Here is a 15,148-nt window from a genome sequence, read left to right on the forward strand (position 1 = left end):
CCTGTTTTGTTTGTTAACGTACAGCTGTTAGTGACAGGACCGCGGCGCCGCGTCCCTCCTACCCACAGTCCTGACATTAGCGGGGAGCCACTGCGCAGAGCATGACTGTCTTGGCCAGCTCCGGCCTCTATTTGTTCTCTCAATATTGACACTCCCCCACTCACTCCCTCCTCTCCACCTTGTCCGCCGGACTTCTTCCCGGTGTGGATGGGGAATACCGCCCGCCCCCAGTATTACATGATCCCCGCACCCCCACCCCCCACCCACAACTTTCCCTAGCGTACTCTAAGTCGCAGTAACGTCCATGACCCAAGGACTACAAATAAGTCCACAGGGACTATAATTCTTTAACATACATCCACGTTATCTTGTTCAAATTACTACTTGCATGTTGTACTGGAGGATAAGGGACAAACTATGACAATTTTTTTAAATATTTTTATTTTTTCTTTCGTTCAGAACTGAATTAATTGCCCAGGAAGATAAAGCATGATTATAAAAACGAACATAAATAAAATAAATAATAAATAAATAACAAAGGTTAGCATGATAATGGTGGGGGTAGTAAGTATGTACATGAAGACAGTGCATGATGCAGCTGGATGCAGAGTTACCTTTGGCTTGTAATGACAGGGTGAGCAAGAAATTTTGTTCAGGGGTGATGTTCTATTGCTAGCTAAGAACTTAAGTCTCTAAGGGCAGCCATACTAATACCAATGTGTGTGTGTGTGTGTGTGTGTGTGTGTGTGTGTGTGTGTGTGTGTGTGTGTGTGTGTGTGTGTGTGTGCGTGAATGGGGAGCACAGGCATCCCTGAGTCACCACAGAGGTTCAGGCTGCGTAGATGCTAAGGTGTGGGGACAGCCTGAGGTGGATGTCTGTGGTCACCTGTGCATCAATACAACACCATGCCAAGCCAGCACAGTCCTGCCAGCAAGACAACCCAACAGTGTGTGCCATGGGATTAGTATTCCTAGCAACACTCAGGCCATTCATCCCAAGGCAAAGGTCATTTGGGACACAGCCTCCCTTGCTGCTGAGGGTCTCACCAGGCCAGGCTGTGGACTGGAGGGCAGCCAGGTTTACTTCTTCAAGAGTGGGTGACTTTCAAGATTCTGAACAACATTGTCCTCTTCAAAGATCTTCTCCAGCTCCATCTCAAAGATGCGGCCTACACGAGACACATCCAGGGCATTGAGCACCTTTTGGAAAAAACGGCATGCATTAGCTGGTGGGTCAGTGCAGTGCCTTCAAGTCCAGGGCATCGGCACCATCCTGTATCATACTTTTCTTTTTTTTCTGGTTTTATGTTGGTTTCCTTAGTCTATCAGGGCTATGACAATGCTTCCTAATGAAGGACTTTGAAGTTGATATTTTGGAAACTGTCAGCCCAGATGAATGTCTTTCCTACCCCTGGACCATGGCCAAGATTTTAACCTGGGCAGCTGAGAATCCCTCAGCCCTCAAGGTGGTCCCTATATCATTTATACGAGTAACTATCACAAATGAAGATTCTAAAGTGTTGCAGCCTGTTAGGAGTCACAGGGATGCTTATCACATAAGACAGGTGACTCATATCCCAGAGAGAAAGTAGTGTTTAGAAAGGGAAAGGTCGAGGTTCTCCTGCTGTAGCTTCTCATCCAGGAGGAAGGTACCAGAGAGACACAGAGATAAATAGACACACCTTACATAAGTACTCCATTCAAAAATTTGCAAATGTAGAAAAAACTTTGCTCCTCAAAGCTACAACTTGACAAAATAAAATGAAGCTCACAAAAATATCTCATTCAGAACAAAACACACAATCAATAAAAGAGAGCAGACAACAATAATAACATAAAAAACAGAAGCATGTTAGATATAATTAAAACTCTTCCACCTTCTCTCCACAACAGGGTAACATAAAGTAAAAGAAATAACAGAGAAACTTCTAAATCACTAAAATATCAGAAGGGTAGTCCCCATCCCTGACAACCTTCCTGATCAATACAAACAGACCGACACTCACCTCGTCCTGGGCAGCCAGCACCACCTCAGGCTCCAGGGGCAGGTCCAGGCGTGCCACGCTGATCTCAGAGGGGCCACCCATGGTCACACTGTTCAGCTTGATGAGCTTCCGACCACGCCCCTGAAGAGAGACAGGTCACAGGTCACAGATGGTCACACATTAAAAAGAAATTAATACATAGATATAAAATGAAAAGAGAAAAGAAAAAGGAGAGAGAGAGAGAGAGAGAGAGAGAGAGAGAGAGAGAGAGAGAGAGAGAGAGAGAGAGAGAGAGAGAGAGAGAGAGAGAGAGAGAGAGAGAGAGAGAGAGAGAGAGGGGGAGTTTCATCTGCACTACAATAAACTCAAACATACAACATTATCATTTACATTTCTCTCTTTAACCTATAACTCCATCTCTATGTGTCTTCCCTTAACACTTAAACTACTAAACTTCTTTTGTGCAATTCATTCTTGGCATGTGAATTTTATCTATCCCCCTATCTCCAGTACAGTTCCTCATACCTTATTCCCTGCAGGACTGTGCTGTGAAGGGAATGACCTCACCACATGAGCTTTCATCTCTCTCAATCCAAACACTTCATACTTTCCTTCCTAATTGAAACCTTCGCCTTCCATTAGCACTACTTTCACATGTGTGCTCATACTTCTTCACTCTATCCTTTCAACTTTCAAATAAATTTCCTCTCTTACTAGTTTTGCAGATTCAAGCATTACAGAAAGTGAGAAAATAATCTGAATGTGGGACAAACTGACCATGAGAGGTGCCATTACTTGAAACTGATAGGATTCACCAAAGTTTGACTGAATTGAAGTTAGTTTTATATTCTTGTACTCTAAATCAAATTCATTTATAATTTTAACAAACTCTTCAGTGCTTTTCACCCTCTCAAGCTATTTCTATCCAAATGACAACTTTTCTAATATTGTTGTAGGGAGTTGGTTGGCTATTGTGGTCTTCATAATGATGGGGTGATTAGCAGAATACAGTTAGGAAACACAGCTGTACTCTCAGTCTCTAAAATTCCTTATTATATTCAACTTGATGAACCTGATCTGGTGATGACCTGCAGAATCAAGCCCATGCAAAATCACCCACTGAACACCACCAAATCATCCCCTCTCAGCCTGCCTCTCCCCAGCAACTACTGGCCGGCAGACTCACCTTAGACCTGACTTTGAACTGCATGTCTGCCTCCAAGAGTGTGGACACCTGAGACTTGGTGAGAGCACGTGCTGCATTAGCCAGCTGCACAAACATGGGTCCAACCTGCACCTTGGCATTCACCTGCATGGTAGAAAAATGTCAGTAAGAGAAGAAACATCAGAAAACTCCTAAGAACTACATAAATATTCATTGCAACTTTTCTAAAACAGCATAAACCTGTTGTTATTTCTTTACTTCCTGTTCCTCCTCCTCCTCCAGTCATCAGTCACCACTCACCAAGAGGGCTTTTCCTGTGTTCTCCACGGTCACATCCCCAACACGGCTAATGGTTGAGAGACCAGTGATGTAAGCATTGCTGTTCGAAAGTTCCTCTGGTGATGGATACACGGGGCCAGGACTGTGGGGGAGGAAGCCAGATAAAGCTCAGACACAAATAGTACACAGTTAACAGAACACTCTAGTACTCTTTACTATGACTGCCCTACATTTAATTTTTTCTCATGCATTCAATCTTCAAACCATATGTAATTAACCCCTTCAGTACTGAGATGCATTTTTACCTTGGTTTTGGAGTATGACTAGACAATTTCATTTGCATTACAAAGGGTCTATAGAGGTTAAAAGATTTTTGTCCAGTCTTTACTATTCTAATCCTAACATATTTTCCTGGAGCTGTATAAAATCGCCAAATAATAACCAGAATGAATACGAAAATGCGACATGGTACTGAAGACATTGAAAGTAGACAAAACTAAGTATCAATGAGTCTCAAACCATAGAGATTTTTCAGACTTATACGCCATGACAACACTGTTTAATTTGTGGCAACATGAAAGAAAAGAAAGAAGTGATGCTTACTCTGCTCTGCTCTCCTTCTCCTGAGCATCACTGTTCTTGTTGGCATTCTTCTTGTTCTTATTCTTCCTATTTTTTTTGTTCTTGTTATTCCTCCTCCTCTTATTCTTCTTATTCCCTTTGTTCTTCCTCTCAGGGTACTTCCTGCGTGCCTGCCCAACAGTCACTGACTCGTCCTCAACATCCTGTCAAAACATTTCCAGTAGGTTAGGTTGTCATCATCAGAAACTATGTCAGATTTCATTAATGTTCATTCACTGGGCACTAGAGCAGCATTTTCCTTTTTCATTTGCTTCACCACACACATCACTATCACACTAAATTACTTGTGATCTTTGACAATACAATGCAGTGTGCATGTACCAATTCACATTTTTTGGGGGGTGGTTGGTTAATAAGTTAAAGTATATTTGGTGAAAAATCTAAATTACTCTGGAGAATTTAAGGAAACTACATGTGACTTTTAAAAATTTCCTCAAAGTCAAGAAAAATATAGAAATTTCTTTCAATTTTACTAACAGTTTGTATTTCCTATGAGTATGAACTTTATATTTTCTTCTTTTAAAGGAAAATAACGGTTACTTAAACAAGGGATTACTTTTCCTTAGGTACACATAAATCAATCTCTCGCTCATAAGCAAATCTACAAAATATATCAATCATTCACTCTTAATCTGACTAAACTCACTACATTTCCAATTCAACAAAAAAACACTTATATTTTACTTTCCATTTGCTTGTAATTCAACGTAAATTCCTCACACATTCACTTGCCCCCTTGAGACGACTTCTTAAATTCTTTACAAACACTCACCTCATCCTCACTCATAGCTCTGCCATCCCTGGATACTTCAATGCCCTCCGACTTATTCCTCTTCTTATTCTTCTTGGTGTTCCTCCTCTTGTTCCTTTTGTTCTTATTCTTATTCTTGTTTCTCTTCTTGTTGCCCTTGTTTGTTGGTTTAACCTTCACCTCTTCTTCCACTTCCTCTTCTTCTTCATTATTCACTCCCTTGTTCTTGTTCTTGTTCTTCCTGATCTTCTTGTTGTTCTTCCTCTCAGAATCTTCATCATCAGACATCTCACCCTTCCTCTTGTTCTTCCTGTTCTTGTTCTTGTTTTTTCTCTTGTTCTTGTTCCTTGTTTCTTTCCTGGTTTTGTTCTTGTTACCCTTTGTATCTGTTGGCTCAGGTTCAGGTTCTGGTTCAGGAGTAGCCTCAGCTGCATCTAGGGCTGTGAGTTTTCTGAAGAAGGAAGGTGCAGGGTCAGTCTCTTCATGTTTAAACTCTAGGCTGGCCTCATCAACTCTTTCTAAGGCTGAGACCGCTCTGGGGAAGGAACGTAGTCGAGTCAACCCCCTTGGTATCCTTTTGACTTCCATACTAATTCACTCCCAGTTAGTCTTTCATTTCATCACCCTTACCATCACACTCCTGACCATTCCCACACAATACCATACAAACCACAACTGTTCTGCTCCCTTGCAAGCCCCAGCGCCAATAATACAAAAGCTTTTACTCAGCCAGGCCACCACAACAGCATATTTTTACCATCATACCTTTGCTCCCTCCCAGTTTCATCTCCAATACACTTTATCCTATGCTCCACTGTTAACATATATGCACTAAAACTTCTAACAATACCATACCATTGTTGCACTATGTTACCTGCACAATTAAGGCCCCAACATTACCACCCAAGCACCACCACCATTCAGGCTTCCACTTACACATCATCAGAGAGTTCAATGGGCAGAGGACCCACTTTCGAGAGGCTGGAACTCAGGACATCGATGACATTGTCCACTACCTCATTGTACACTCCAACCAGCTTCACGTTATTCTTGTTCTTATTGTTATTGCTCTCGACAGGAGCCTCCTCTGTGGGATGGATAAAGGAATTAGATATGTAGATAAAGTGTGTTTGTTTCCTTTACCTTTGTGGTGGGGAATATAGAAGGATAAGAAGTGAAAATGATAACCAGGAAGAGTGGGTAGTGTGCAGTTTATATGTCATCACAGTGTATTGGTCAACTTGTAATGTAGAGTTTATACCATATATGTGTGATGCACAGTTCACATATGCATCAATCTGGCTGTGTCAATGATCAAGTAAACTTACTCCCTTCCATTCATTCTATGAGAAAAAAAAAAATCTCATCAAGAAGCTTCTTTCTATATGACAGTGTTCCTCAAGATACAAGTTCCTTAACCCCTTCAGTACCATGACACATTTTCATATTCATTGTGGTTACTATTTGGTAATTTTATACAGCTTCAGAAACTTATGTGGGGATTATAATAGTGAAGACTCTGGCCATTAATCTTCTGACCTCTATAGACCCTTCCTAATGTCAATAAGATTGTCTAATCATTCACAATAATCAAGGTAAAAATGCATCCCAGTAGTGAAGGAGTTTAAAACATCAGTCTCAGAATTTTGTTAACTAATTTCCTCCTCTTATTTTCTCACCCTCATTCTGATTAGTGAAGACAGTGGGGGCTTCCTCTGGCTCGGAAGGGTTTGTAGGCACCACTTGCTCCTCAGTTACTCTGTCATCCTCCACCTCCTCAACAGGGGCAGGATTGACATTTAGCTGTGAACCTTCCACCTCAGTCTCCTCAGCAGCAACGGAATCTGAGGTTAACTGTGAATAGAGGCTTGTGTTAAACTTTTATCATCAAATTCAACCTTACAAAGAAATTATCCATGTCCATACTATTGTTTAGGAACAGTTGAGATATGAAGTGGCTTACAGGAGACACAGCAGAGGCAACCAATTTCTGCACTGTCTCAAGAATTCCACTGGGGCTGGCATCAGCTGTCTTGTGTGAGGCCTCCTCCACGACAGCCTCCTCCTGGGTGACGACTCTCTCTCCATCCACCACTGACTCTGTGAAAGGAGGTGGAGTGGATGTGAAGGCTGGAGGAGAAATGGCAAGGACACAATAACAGTGAAGTCAAGACTGTTAAGTGTAAGGTGATAGTAAAAGTGTAGAGTGTAAAAACCTGGTGAAGTGCAGCACACATTATTACCTACTTATCGCCTCCTTCCTATCAAGTGTTGTGTCTCTTAATAAGTAAATATTAGGGCAAAAAAAGTGTTCATAAGATGCTTCCATTAACCTGTTACATCTCTGAACTGTGATGCTTTCTTCTCTGCCTGTGTTGCTGTTGTTATTGCTACCAATGCTCTTGGTGGTGATGGTGGTGGTGGTATGCTCTGAATACAAAACCATAAACTATTCCAAAGTGTCATGTTCCACACACACACACTCTTCACAAAACATTCCGTGTTCCTACAAGTATTAGTAGGTAAGGAAGAAGAAACCATTACACCCGTCAACTGCACACCAACATCAGTGCATTACAAAACAGACAAAATATAATAAAAAAAGTGCAGGTAGGTAAGAAGAGGATCTATGCAGGTAAAAGCAATTAAGAAAGAGGCTCTGTAGAGGCAAAACATGGATCTGCTTTTGGTTAGTATAAAGCACTGCAGCTTATTAAAAAAGTGAGCAGGGGCAGGAGGGAGGGAGGCTTGGAGGGAGGCAGAGAGGGAGGGAGGGGAGGGAGAGGGGCCGTACCAAGCCGAGACTGCGGTGTGAGGTGGGCATTGCGGCTCTGCACAGACAGTAGGGGCGATCCGAACAGGTGGATCACAGTGGACCTAGTTGGTTTATTTTCTGAAAATTAAAACTCTCTTATTATTTCTTTTGCTAAACTGCTGTGTGTGTGTGTGTGTGTGTGTGTGTGTGTGTGTGTGTGTGTGTGTGTGTGTGTGTGTGTGTGTGTGTGTGTGTGTGTGTGTGTGTGTGTGTGTGTGTGTGTGTGTGTGTGTGTGTGTGTTGCTACAATGCCTAGTCTAGCCACACCATGGGACGGGCTGAGTTGATGGTCGTGCTGGTGTCTGTCTGCCTGTCTGTAGCCACTCGTCGAGGTGCTGAACTGTGACCTGCAACCCTTCACTACATGGGTCACAGGTCAAAACAGGACATGGGGAAGAGGGAAGGGGGGAGAGGGAATTGAAGGAAGTAAGGATTCTGTGCAAAAAATATGTTCCAGGAAAAATTAATAACAGCTATGTGCAATGTGAATGAAAGAGCAATGGAGAGAGTGTACATGAGTAGGTGTTAAGGGCCTGACAGGATTTCTACCAAGCACTATCACCCCTGAACACACAAGGTGACCCCAGACATGCGGACACACCTGCACCACCACCAACCCAACCCCTCCTGGCCCAACTTAATCTAACCTGACATAACTCTAATCTAACCAAATATCACACACTGGAAAAATAATCCTGGAGTCAACCTAACTATACTTAAAACTTCTTAGATACGTATTAACTATCTTATCTAACTGCATGCTTAAGATAATATGACTAATCTCTTCCTCAGTTACCAATACGAGAGTGAGGGACTCCCGGAAAAGGAAGGAGAGAACAAGGAAGAAAGAAGAGAGAATTGGAAGAAGCGGATGTAGATGGGAAAGAGGCGATCAGAGGGACGAAAGAGAAAAGGAAAGGAGAGAATTACGTAAGAGAGAGGCGGATGCGAAAGGAGAGGAGAAACTGGGAGAGAGTTGAGTGAGGAGATTACAGGAAGCTCAGATGAGACGGATGTACGAAGCAAAAAGAGGAGTGGAAGGGAGAGGAGGCGGATGCGTTGAGTACAAGATAACAATGTACGATAAAGGGTGACAAGATGGTGATAACGAGAAGAAGAAGAGAAGATACAAAGAAGAGATGAGGAAGATAAAGGAGAAGCGAATGCGGAGATGAAGAGAAACGAGAGCTGAAAACAAAGTAAGGAGAAGAGGGAAAGAAACACGTGTATGGAGAGAGAGAGAGAGAGAGAGAGAGAGGGCGGATCCGGAGGAGAGAGACATGTGAGAAGAATAACAAATAAGGAAGAGACAAAGCTATGAGGAGGAGGAAGAGGAGGAGGAGGAGGAGGAGGAGGCAGCCTTAACTCACCTTGGGCAGCCGCCAGGGCAGCCAGGAGCCCCAGAAGTGGGACCCAGCTGAACGCTCTCATCCTGCAGAAGGGGAAGAAGAGGTTGTTAATACTCACGCCATCTCTCTCTCTCTCTCTCTCTCACACACACACACACACACACACATAAAAACAAATGCAAATAAGCGCACGAAATATGGAGCATGGAACAAAGAATATGAAGACAATGATAGAGAAAAAAACAAAAACTAGAAAAGAAAGCAGCATCCGGGAAAGAGAAAGAAAAAAAAAAACACTGAAATGCGTTTTTTTTACTCTATTATAAAAACAATATTGGTGCCGCTAAGGAGAGAGAGAGAGAGAGAGAGAGAGAGAGAGAGAGAGAGAGAGAGAGAGAGAGAGAGAGAGAGAGAGAGAGACCACGTGCAGCAAATTGACCATAGATACAAGAACCACACGAAGGAATGCCGTTGGGAGAATGACCGTGTGTGTGTGTGTGTGTGTGTGTGTGTGTGTGTGTGTGTGTGTGTGTGTGTGTGTGTGTGTGTGTGTGTGTGTGTGTGTGATGCCCAGGGCCGGGAAGCGGGTCACTGGCCGTGCGGGGAGGGGGTCAGCGTCCCGACTCAACTGGTGACCTAGAAATCGACGCTGGAACGTGGAGCGGCGAGTCTGCGGCGGCCGGAAAGACCAACTGGCCCCTTTACACTCAATAAGGCGGACATGAACCTCCCTGAGTCCTTGGCAGTGGCGGGCGAAGGGTCAATGTCCTCCTGAAAGGGTATAGGGACGAGGGAGGCCACCGTTTCTGCCACCAAGTCCCTTTACTGTTACTATCACACGACTCTCTCCACACCTGACGTCCATTATTGAAGTAAAAGCACTGTTTCCTCTACCTGACGCGTGGTAAGGTGTGGGTACGTGTGAGATTATGCCACGTGATGGTGTGATGTTAGAGGAATGAATGGTAGCGGTCTTGGAATGTGCTGAGTAGGCATGACTAGGCTACTCGTATAAGAGGGTGTGGTGGTGATGAAATTTTGACGGATTATGTGTCATATTGTGTTCCATCCTGGCGAGTTGACAGGTGATGGTGGGCGGCAAAGACATGAAACAATGATCATGTACACCAAACAGAGGCAGCAGACACCGAAAAAATTAGGAATTACGTATCATACTCCAGTTTCACGAGGAAATTACATAATATACCAACGAACAGCAGTCTCCAGTTATGCAGACAACGAAATCTTGAGGAATTACGCAAGGAAATTTAGCAAGATAAATTTTTAACTTATATGTAACTCCGGAACAATCTTGAATCTTAATCCATATGCGATAAATTGATTCCCGCTCTCCCACTGATACAAGAATGCAAGATAATGTACACCAGATATGCCAAGACAACCTTCTAACTCACGTGTAACTCCGGGACAATCTTGAATCTTAATCCCTTCAGTACTGGGACGCATTTTTATCTTAGACCATTTCATTGACATTAGGAAGGGTCTATGGAGGTCAGAAGTTTAATGGCCAGAGTCTTCACTATTTTAATCCCCACATAAGTTTCTGAAGCTGTATAAAATCACCAAATAGTAAGCAGGATGAATATGGAAACGTGTCATGGTAGTGAAGAGGTTAAATCATATGCGATAAACTGATTTCCGTCCTTCCACTGGTACAAGAATGCAAGATAATATACACTAGAGGGCAGCAGCCAGACAGAACACCATTACAAGAGTTTCAGGGTGACCCGCGCACGTCGTTGGGCGGCGCGGCGGAAGAGGCGCGGCGAGGAGAGGCGGGAACGAGACGGGAACCGGTTATAAAGCAAGTCTGGAAGAATGTAGGTCACTAAGACTTGCCCTGTTCTCTTTATAGCACACCATGGCGGTTCAAGGGAGGGAAAAGATGATAATAAAATAGCAGAGAAACCCCCGAGGCCAGAGTGGAATGCGGGACACCAGCAGGCGGGAGCAGGAAGCGTGGCCTTGCAAAATAACTCAGCGACCTCCTTCACAATGTATTCCGCGACCCACAGACGGGTACAAGTGGGAATAACCGAATAACTGGACTTTTTTATCGATTATATTTAAGTATCTATCCACTACACATAACTTCTCTATTTATCTTATGTTCTTTTTGCGCTAAGAAACGGTAAACTCAACAAGAATTCAGCGTTACTCATTTTTAAGTATATATTTCAGTGACGACTGCAGCGCCACGTCATGTCACTCAGGCAAGCGTCTCTCAGTCCCTGCTAGTCATGCTTTCGAGACACCGCGCTAACTTGCAACGATTCAGCCACATTTGTCAAGCTTCACACTCTTATCAGCGGGAGTCGCGCGGATTCAGTGACACAGTGGCACAATTTTGATTTTTTTTTTTCCTGTGTGTGTGTGTGTGTGTGTGTGTGTGTGTGTGTGTGTGTGTGTGTGTGTGTGTGTGTGTGTGTGTGTGTGTGTGTGTGTGTGTGTGAACAAGAACAAGAAAGATAGAAAGAAAGAACGAATGAAAGAAGGAAAATAAATAAATAAACAAAGTAGGAAACAAAAATACAAAAGAAAATGTTTAGTACAAGTGCAGTGAAAAGTGTCTTAACAGTAAAAGATAAAACAAAGTAACTCTAGAAACAAACACTCCAAACGAAAGCTTTCATCGCTAAACTCTTAAAGAACAAAGAAAACATGGAAGGGAAGAAAATACGTGTAATCTGAACCTTCTTCCCCTTGACTTTACTCACTTCCCTAACCTCTTCAGTACTGAGACCCATTTTAACCTTGATTTTTTTGGGAATATTTTGACGATTTTATTTGCATTAGGAAGGGTCTATTGATGGTCAGAGTCTTTACAATTCTAATCCCAACATTTTTGTATGTAAGAGAGAAAACTTGCCAAGGATAACAAAAAGAAAAAAAAACAACTGAATTGCCAGTCCCCTTGCAGGTTAAAGGGTTTCTGTAGCTGTATAAAATCACCAAATAGTAACGAGAATAAATATGAAAGCGCATCCTGATATTGAAGAAATGGAGTCACTACTTCAGAGCAAAAAAATTATCTCATCTTTTACAGCTGGTTGAATTTCACGCACGAATGCCACGCACTGAACACCGGCGACCGACTGACACAAGGCGTAGGAATCGTGTCAAAGTATTTACCGTTATCGAAAGTCCGTTTATTCTAGTATGTTTATTTATTCATATTTTTATCTTCTATCTATTTTTTCTATCTAAATCTAGCTATATATTTACCTATTCACGTTTAAACAGCCTACAAATCTATTTAATATTTACTAACATGTATTTATGTTCGTGTCAAAACATTTGCCGTTATTTGAAAGTTCATTTATTTGTACATCTGTTTATTTATCTATTTACATTTCTAACTTCTATATATGTTCCTTATATATAAATCTAGCTAAACATTTACCTATTCACGTCTAAACTGCCTACAAATCTATGTATAAATATTCACAAACAGATGTTATGTTTGCGTAACTATTCCTTACCAGTCTATAAACAAACCTTCCTCAACAGTTAAAGATTGGATAACTCTCACCTAACAGCATTGAAATCCACACAATGCCCGACTAGGTGTGGCGAGACTGTAACAAGAACGCACCACACACACTAGTCACCACCATACACCATACATCATACACTGTACACCCCTCACCAGTCACCACTCTTTGCGCAGACAATATGGCCAGCAATGACGTGTTTTGCGAGGGGGACACCTAGTGGAGGGGAGGAACCTGGTGAATGGCAATCAACTCGCCCTTCACCTTGCACTTGAAAGGGAAGTGTCAGTGTCCTCGCTTGCCTTTCCTCGTGACTCTTTGGACCGTATTCTGAAACACTTCTGCGCCGTGCCTCCATTATTCCAAGAGGCTCTAGTTGATGCTACGGTGGTTTTTAAGGGCGTTTGTATGGTTCAAGTGACACATTAACAAAAATTTTACATCAATTAGAGAAAACACATGTGAAAATCCTGCTAATCACCTCTGTTGCCTCTGAAAACAGTCGCAGTGAGAGAGTTAATTGTTCCTGTAAGCGGGCCTTTCTGCTTTCTCCTTCTTGACACTGGTGGTAATGTTGCGCCTCACCTTATCATTACTAAGTCCTGTTGCTGTGTGTTTACCGTTACTGCAGTGGTTAATGACTTAGAGCATTTATTAACTGAATGTACACCTTAATGCCTCCCGCAGTCTGTCGTGATTATATACTACATCCACTACGTACATCTGCTCTCTCTCTCTCTCTCTCTCTCTCTCTCTCTCTCTCTCTCTCTCTCTCTCTCTAGCAGATGTCTCCACCTTAACGCAATATTTTTTTCTTTCTCTAAAATCTTAAACATGCATTTCTGTTTTCTTCTTCGTCCGCTATGATAATATACTACATTCATCATCCCCGCTGCTCGTTCTCAAGGGTATTATGTTCGTCTTCCTATTGCAACGTCACATTTCCTTCTGCATTACCTCCCAAAGAAGATTTAAAGTGAGATGCACGTATACTTCTCTCTTCCTCGTCCATCACGATATTATACTACACGTCCACATCTGCTGCCTACTCCCATGGTTGTTCCGTCTCTCATCTTTCATCACCTTCCTATCTAAAATGACACGCACCACAAATCTGCAGCAGGAACTTTGGGAACAACACCGCCACTACCATCAACACTACCACCACAACCTTCACTCCCTGACGCTGCAAGATTTAAGAGCACATGACTTCGCAGATCAGTCTCGGGCCAACCACCACCACCACTACGACAGAGCTCGGCAGACAGACCCGTTACGCTCGTTAATTAACTCATACCTCTCTCCCCACACCCACAGGTAGAGAAATCCACACCCTGAAACATTCCGTGTATCTTCCAATAGTTTTTAAACGCTGTAGTGGAAGTTACTGGAGTTTTCAAGTGTTTTCATTATGTTGGTGATAATTTAAGAAACATTCTGGAATAGCATTAGGATGAAAGACCTTGAAAAAATCGACGAATCATCTCTGTGGCCTTTTGGAAATATTTCTTATGAGTGAGACGCCACATCGTTTAAAAATACGAGACTTAGATTGCACACAAAGAGAGGTTCCTTGATGTCTGTCTCTAGTGTGTTGCCTTGAGAGTTGCACTTGTATGGACTTCTTGGTGCGAGGGCAAACTTAAGAAGGAAGAATAAGAGGAATATTTTCACACACACCTCAAAAAATTATCCTTCCGTCTTGCCTTTCCTGGAATTTAGCGACGACGTATGGGGATTAAGAGATAGGAAACTGTACAAAGGAGTCGAAAAATTAGTAAGAGGAGAAGGAAGAGGAGGAATCACACCAGTAAGTTTTAATAGCAGTAGCAGTAGCAGCAAATGTCGCTAAGCTTCCTCGAATTGAACAAGGCCGAATAGAAGGACGAGGAAGAGGAGAACGAGAAAGGAGGAAGATGAGAAAGAAGGAGAACAAGGATGAAGAAGGGGGGCGAGGAAGAAGAAGAGGAGGACGAGAGATAGGTAAAGGCCTCACGTGTTTTAGGTGCAGAGCGGATGAGCGAGCGGCGTCGACTGGCGGGGCGCAGCGGACCACCTTTCCTCGGAGGCTCCTTACTTCTCGATGACCTACTCCGCTGACCGCCGCGCCGCCAAGCCATACGCCCTGCGACTCATATGAAAAAAACCCACGCGCGCACAGGTGTGTCAGGTGTGTCCACCTTTTAACGGCAGCGCAACAGTCAGGTGTGAGGAGGAATTCATACATGTGGTTTCAAGTTCCTGTTCTCTTATATTTTGGAGTCCCATCTCTTCTTTTTAACAGGATCTAGTGGAAGTTTAGAGTCATTTGTGGTTTTCAAAGGGATTTCGTGGTTTCAGTGATGGTTTGGCAGGTTGTTGTGGAGATTATTCGGGGTTGTTTGATAGTGATGATGAAAGTTACGCGGGTTTTTTAATCTCTTCAGTACCAGGAAGCATTTTCATATGCATTCTGGTTACTATTTGGTGATATTATACAGCTTCAGAAACATATGTTGAGGTTAGAATAGTGAAGACTCTGACCATTAATCTTCTGAGCTCCATAGACCCTTCCTAATGCAAATAAAATCATATCATCACATCCTAAAATCAAGGTAAAAATGTGTCTCAGTATGGAAGGGGTGAAGGGTGTTTTCGTGACTAATAG

The 15,148-nt window shown here is 42.8% G+C and overlaps 1 protein-coding gene across 5 annotated transcripts in view; it reads right to left on the reverse strand.

The window, feature by feature from the left end:
• Positions 1-717: 717 nt before the first annotated feature.
• LOC123509583 (AAC-rich mRNA clone AAC11 protein-like) overlaps positions 718-15,148 on the reverse strand; it is a 15,147-nt gene continuing 716 nt past the window's right edge. Inside the window, exons 1-12 of one of the 5 annotated variants that reach the window (XM_045263982.1) lie at positions 14,498-14,579; positions 9,008-9,069; positions 7,617-7,715; positions 6,786-6,922; positions 6,502-6,676; positions 5,759-5,909; positions 4,844-5,357; positions 4,033-4,214; positions 3,451-3,571; positions 3,172-3,294; positions 2,007-2,126; positions 718-1,200 (exon numbers count right to left, since the gene is read on the reverse strand). In XM_045263982.1, coding sequence (XP_045119917.1) covers positions 1,081-1,200; positions 2,007-2,126; positions 3,172-3,294; positions 3,451-3,571; positions 4,033-4,214; positions 4,844-5,357; positions 5,759-5,909; positions 6,502-6,676; positions 6,786-6,922; positions 7,617-7,715; positions 9,008-9,068 — 1,803 coding nt within the window. In that variant the 5' untranslated portion in view covers position 9,069; positions 14,498-14,579 and the 3' untranslated portion in view covers positions 718-1,080. Of the gene's footprint in view, positions 1,201-2,006; positions 2,127-3,171; positions 3,295-3,450; positions 3,572-4,032; positions 4,215-4,843; positions 5,358-5,758; positions 5,910-6,501; positions 6,677-6,785; positions 6,923-7,616; positions 7,716-9,007; positions 9,070-14,497; positions 14,592-15,148 lie in introns of those variants that run through there. The other 4 variants (XM_045263980.1, XM_045263979.1, XM_045263983.1 and 1 more) reach the window with 4 other exon arrangements.

This window comes from Portunus trituberculatus, chromosome 27 (assembly GCF_017591435.1).
Source record: "Portunus trituberculatus isolate SZX2019 chromosome 27, ASM1759143v1, whole genome shotgun sequence".
In the NCBI taxonomy this organism is placed as follows: Eukaryota; Metazoa; Arthropoda; class Malacostraca; order Decapoda; family Portunidae; genus Portunus; species Portunus trituberculatus.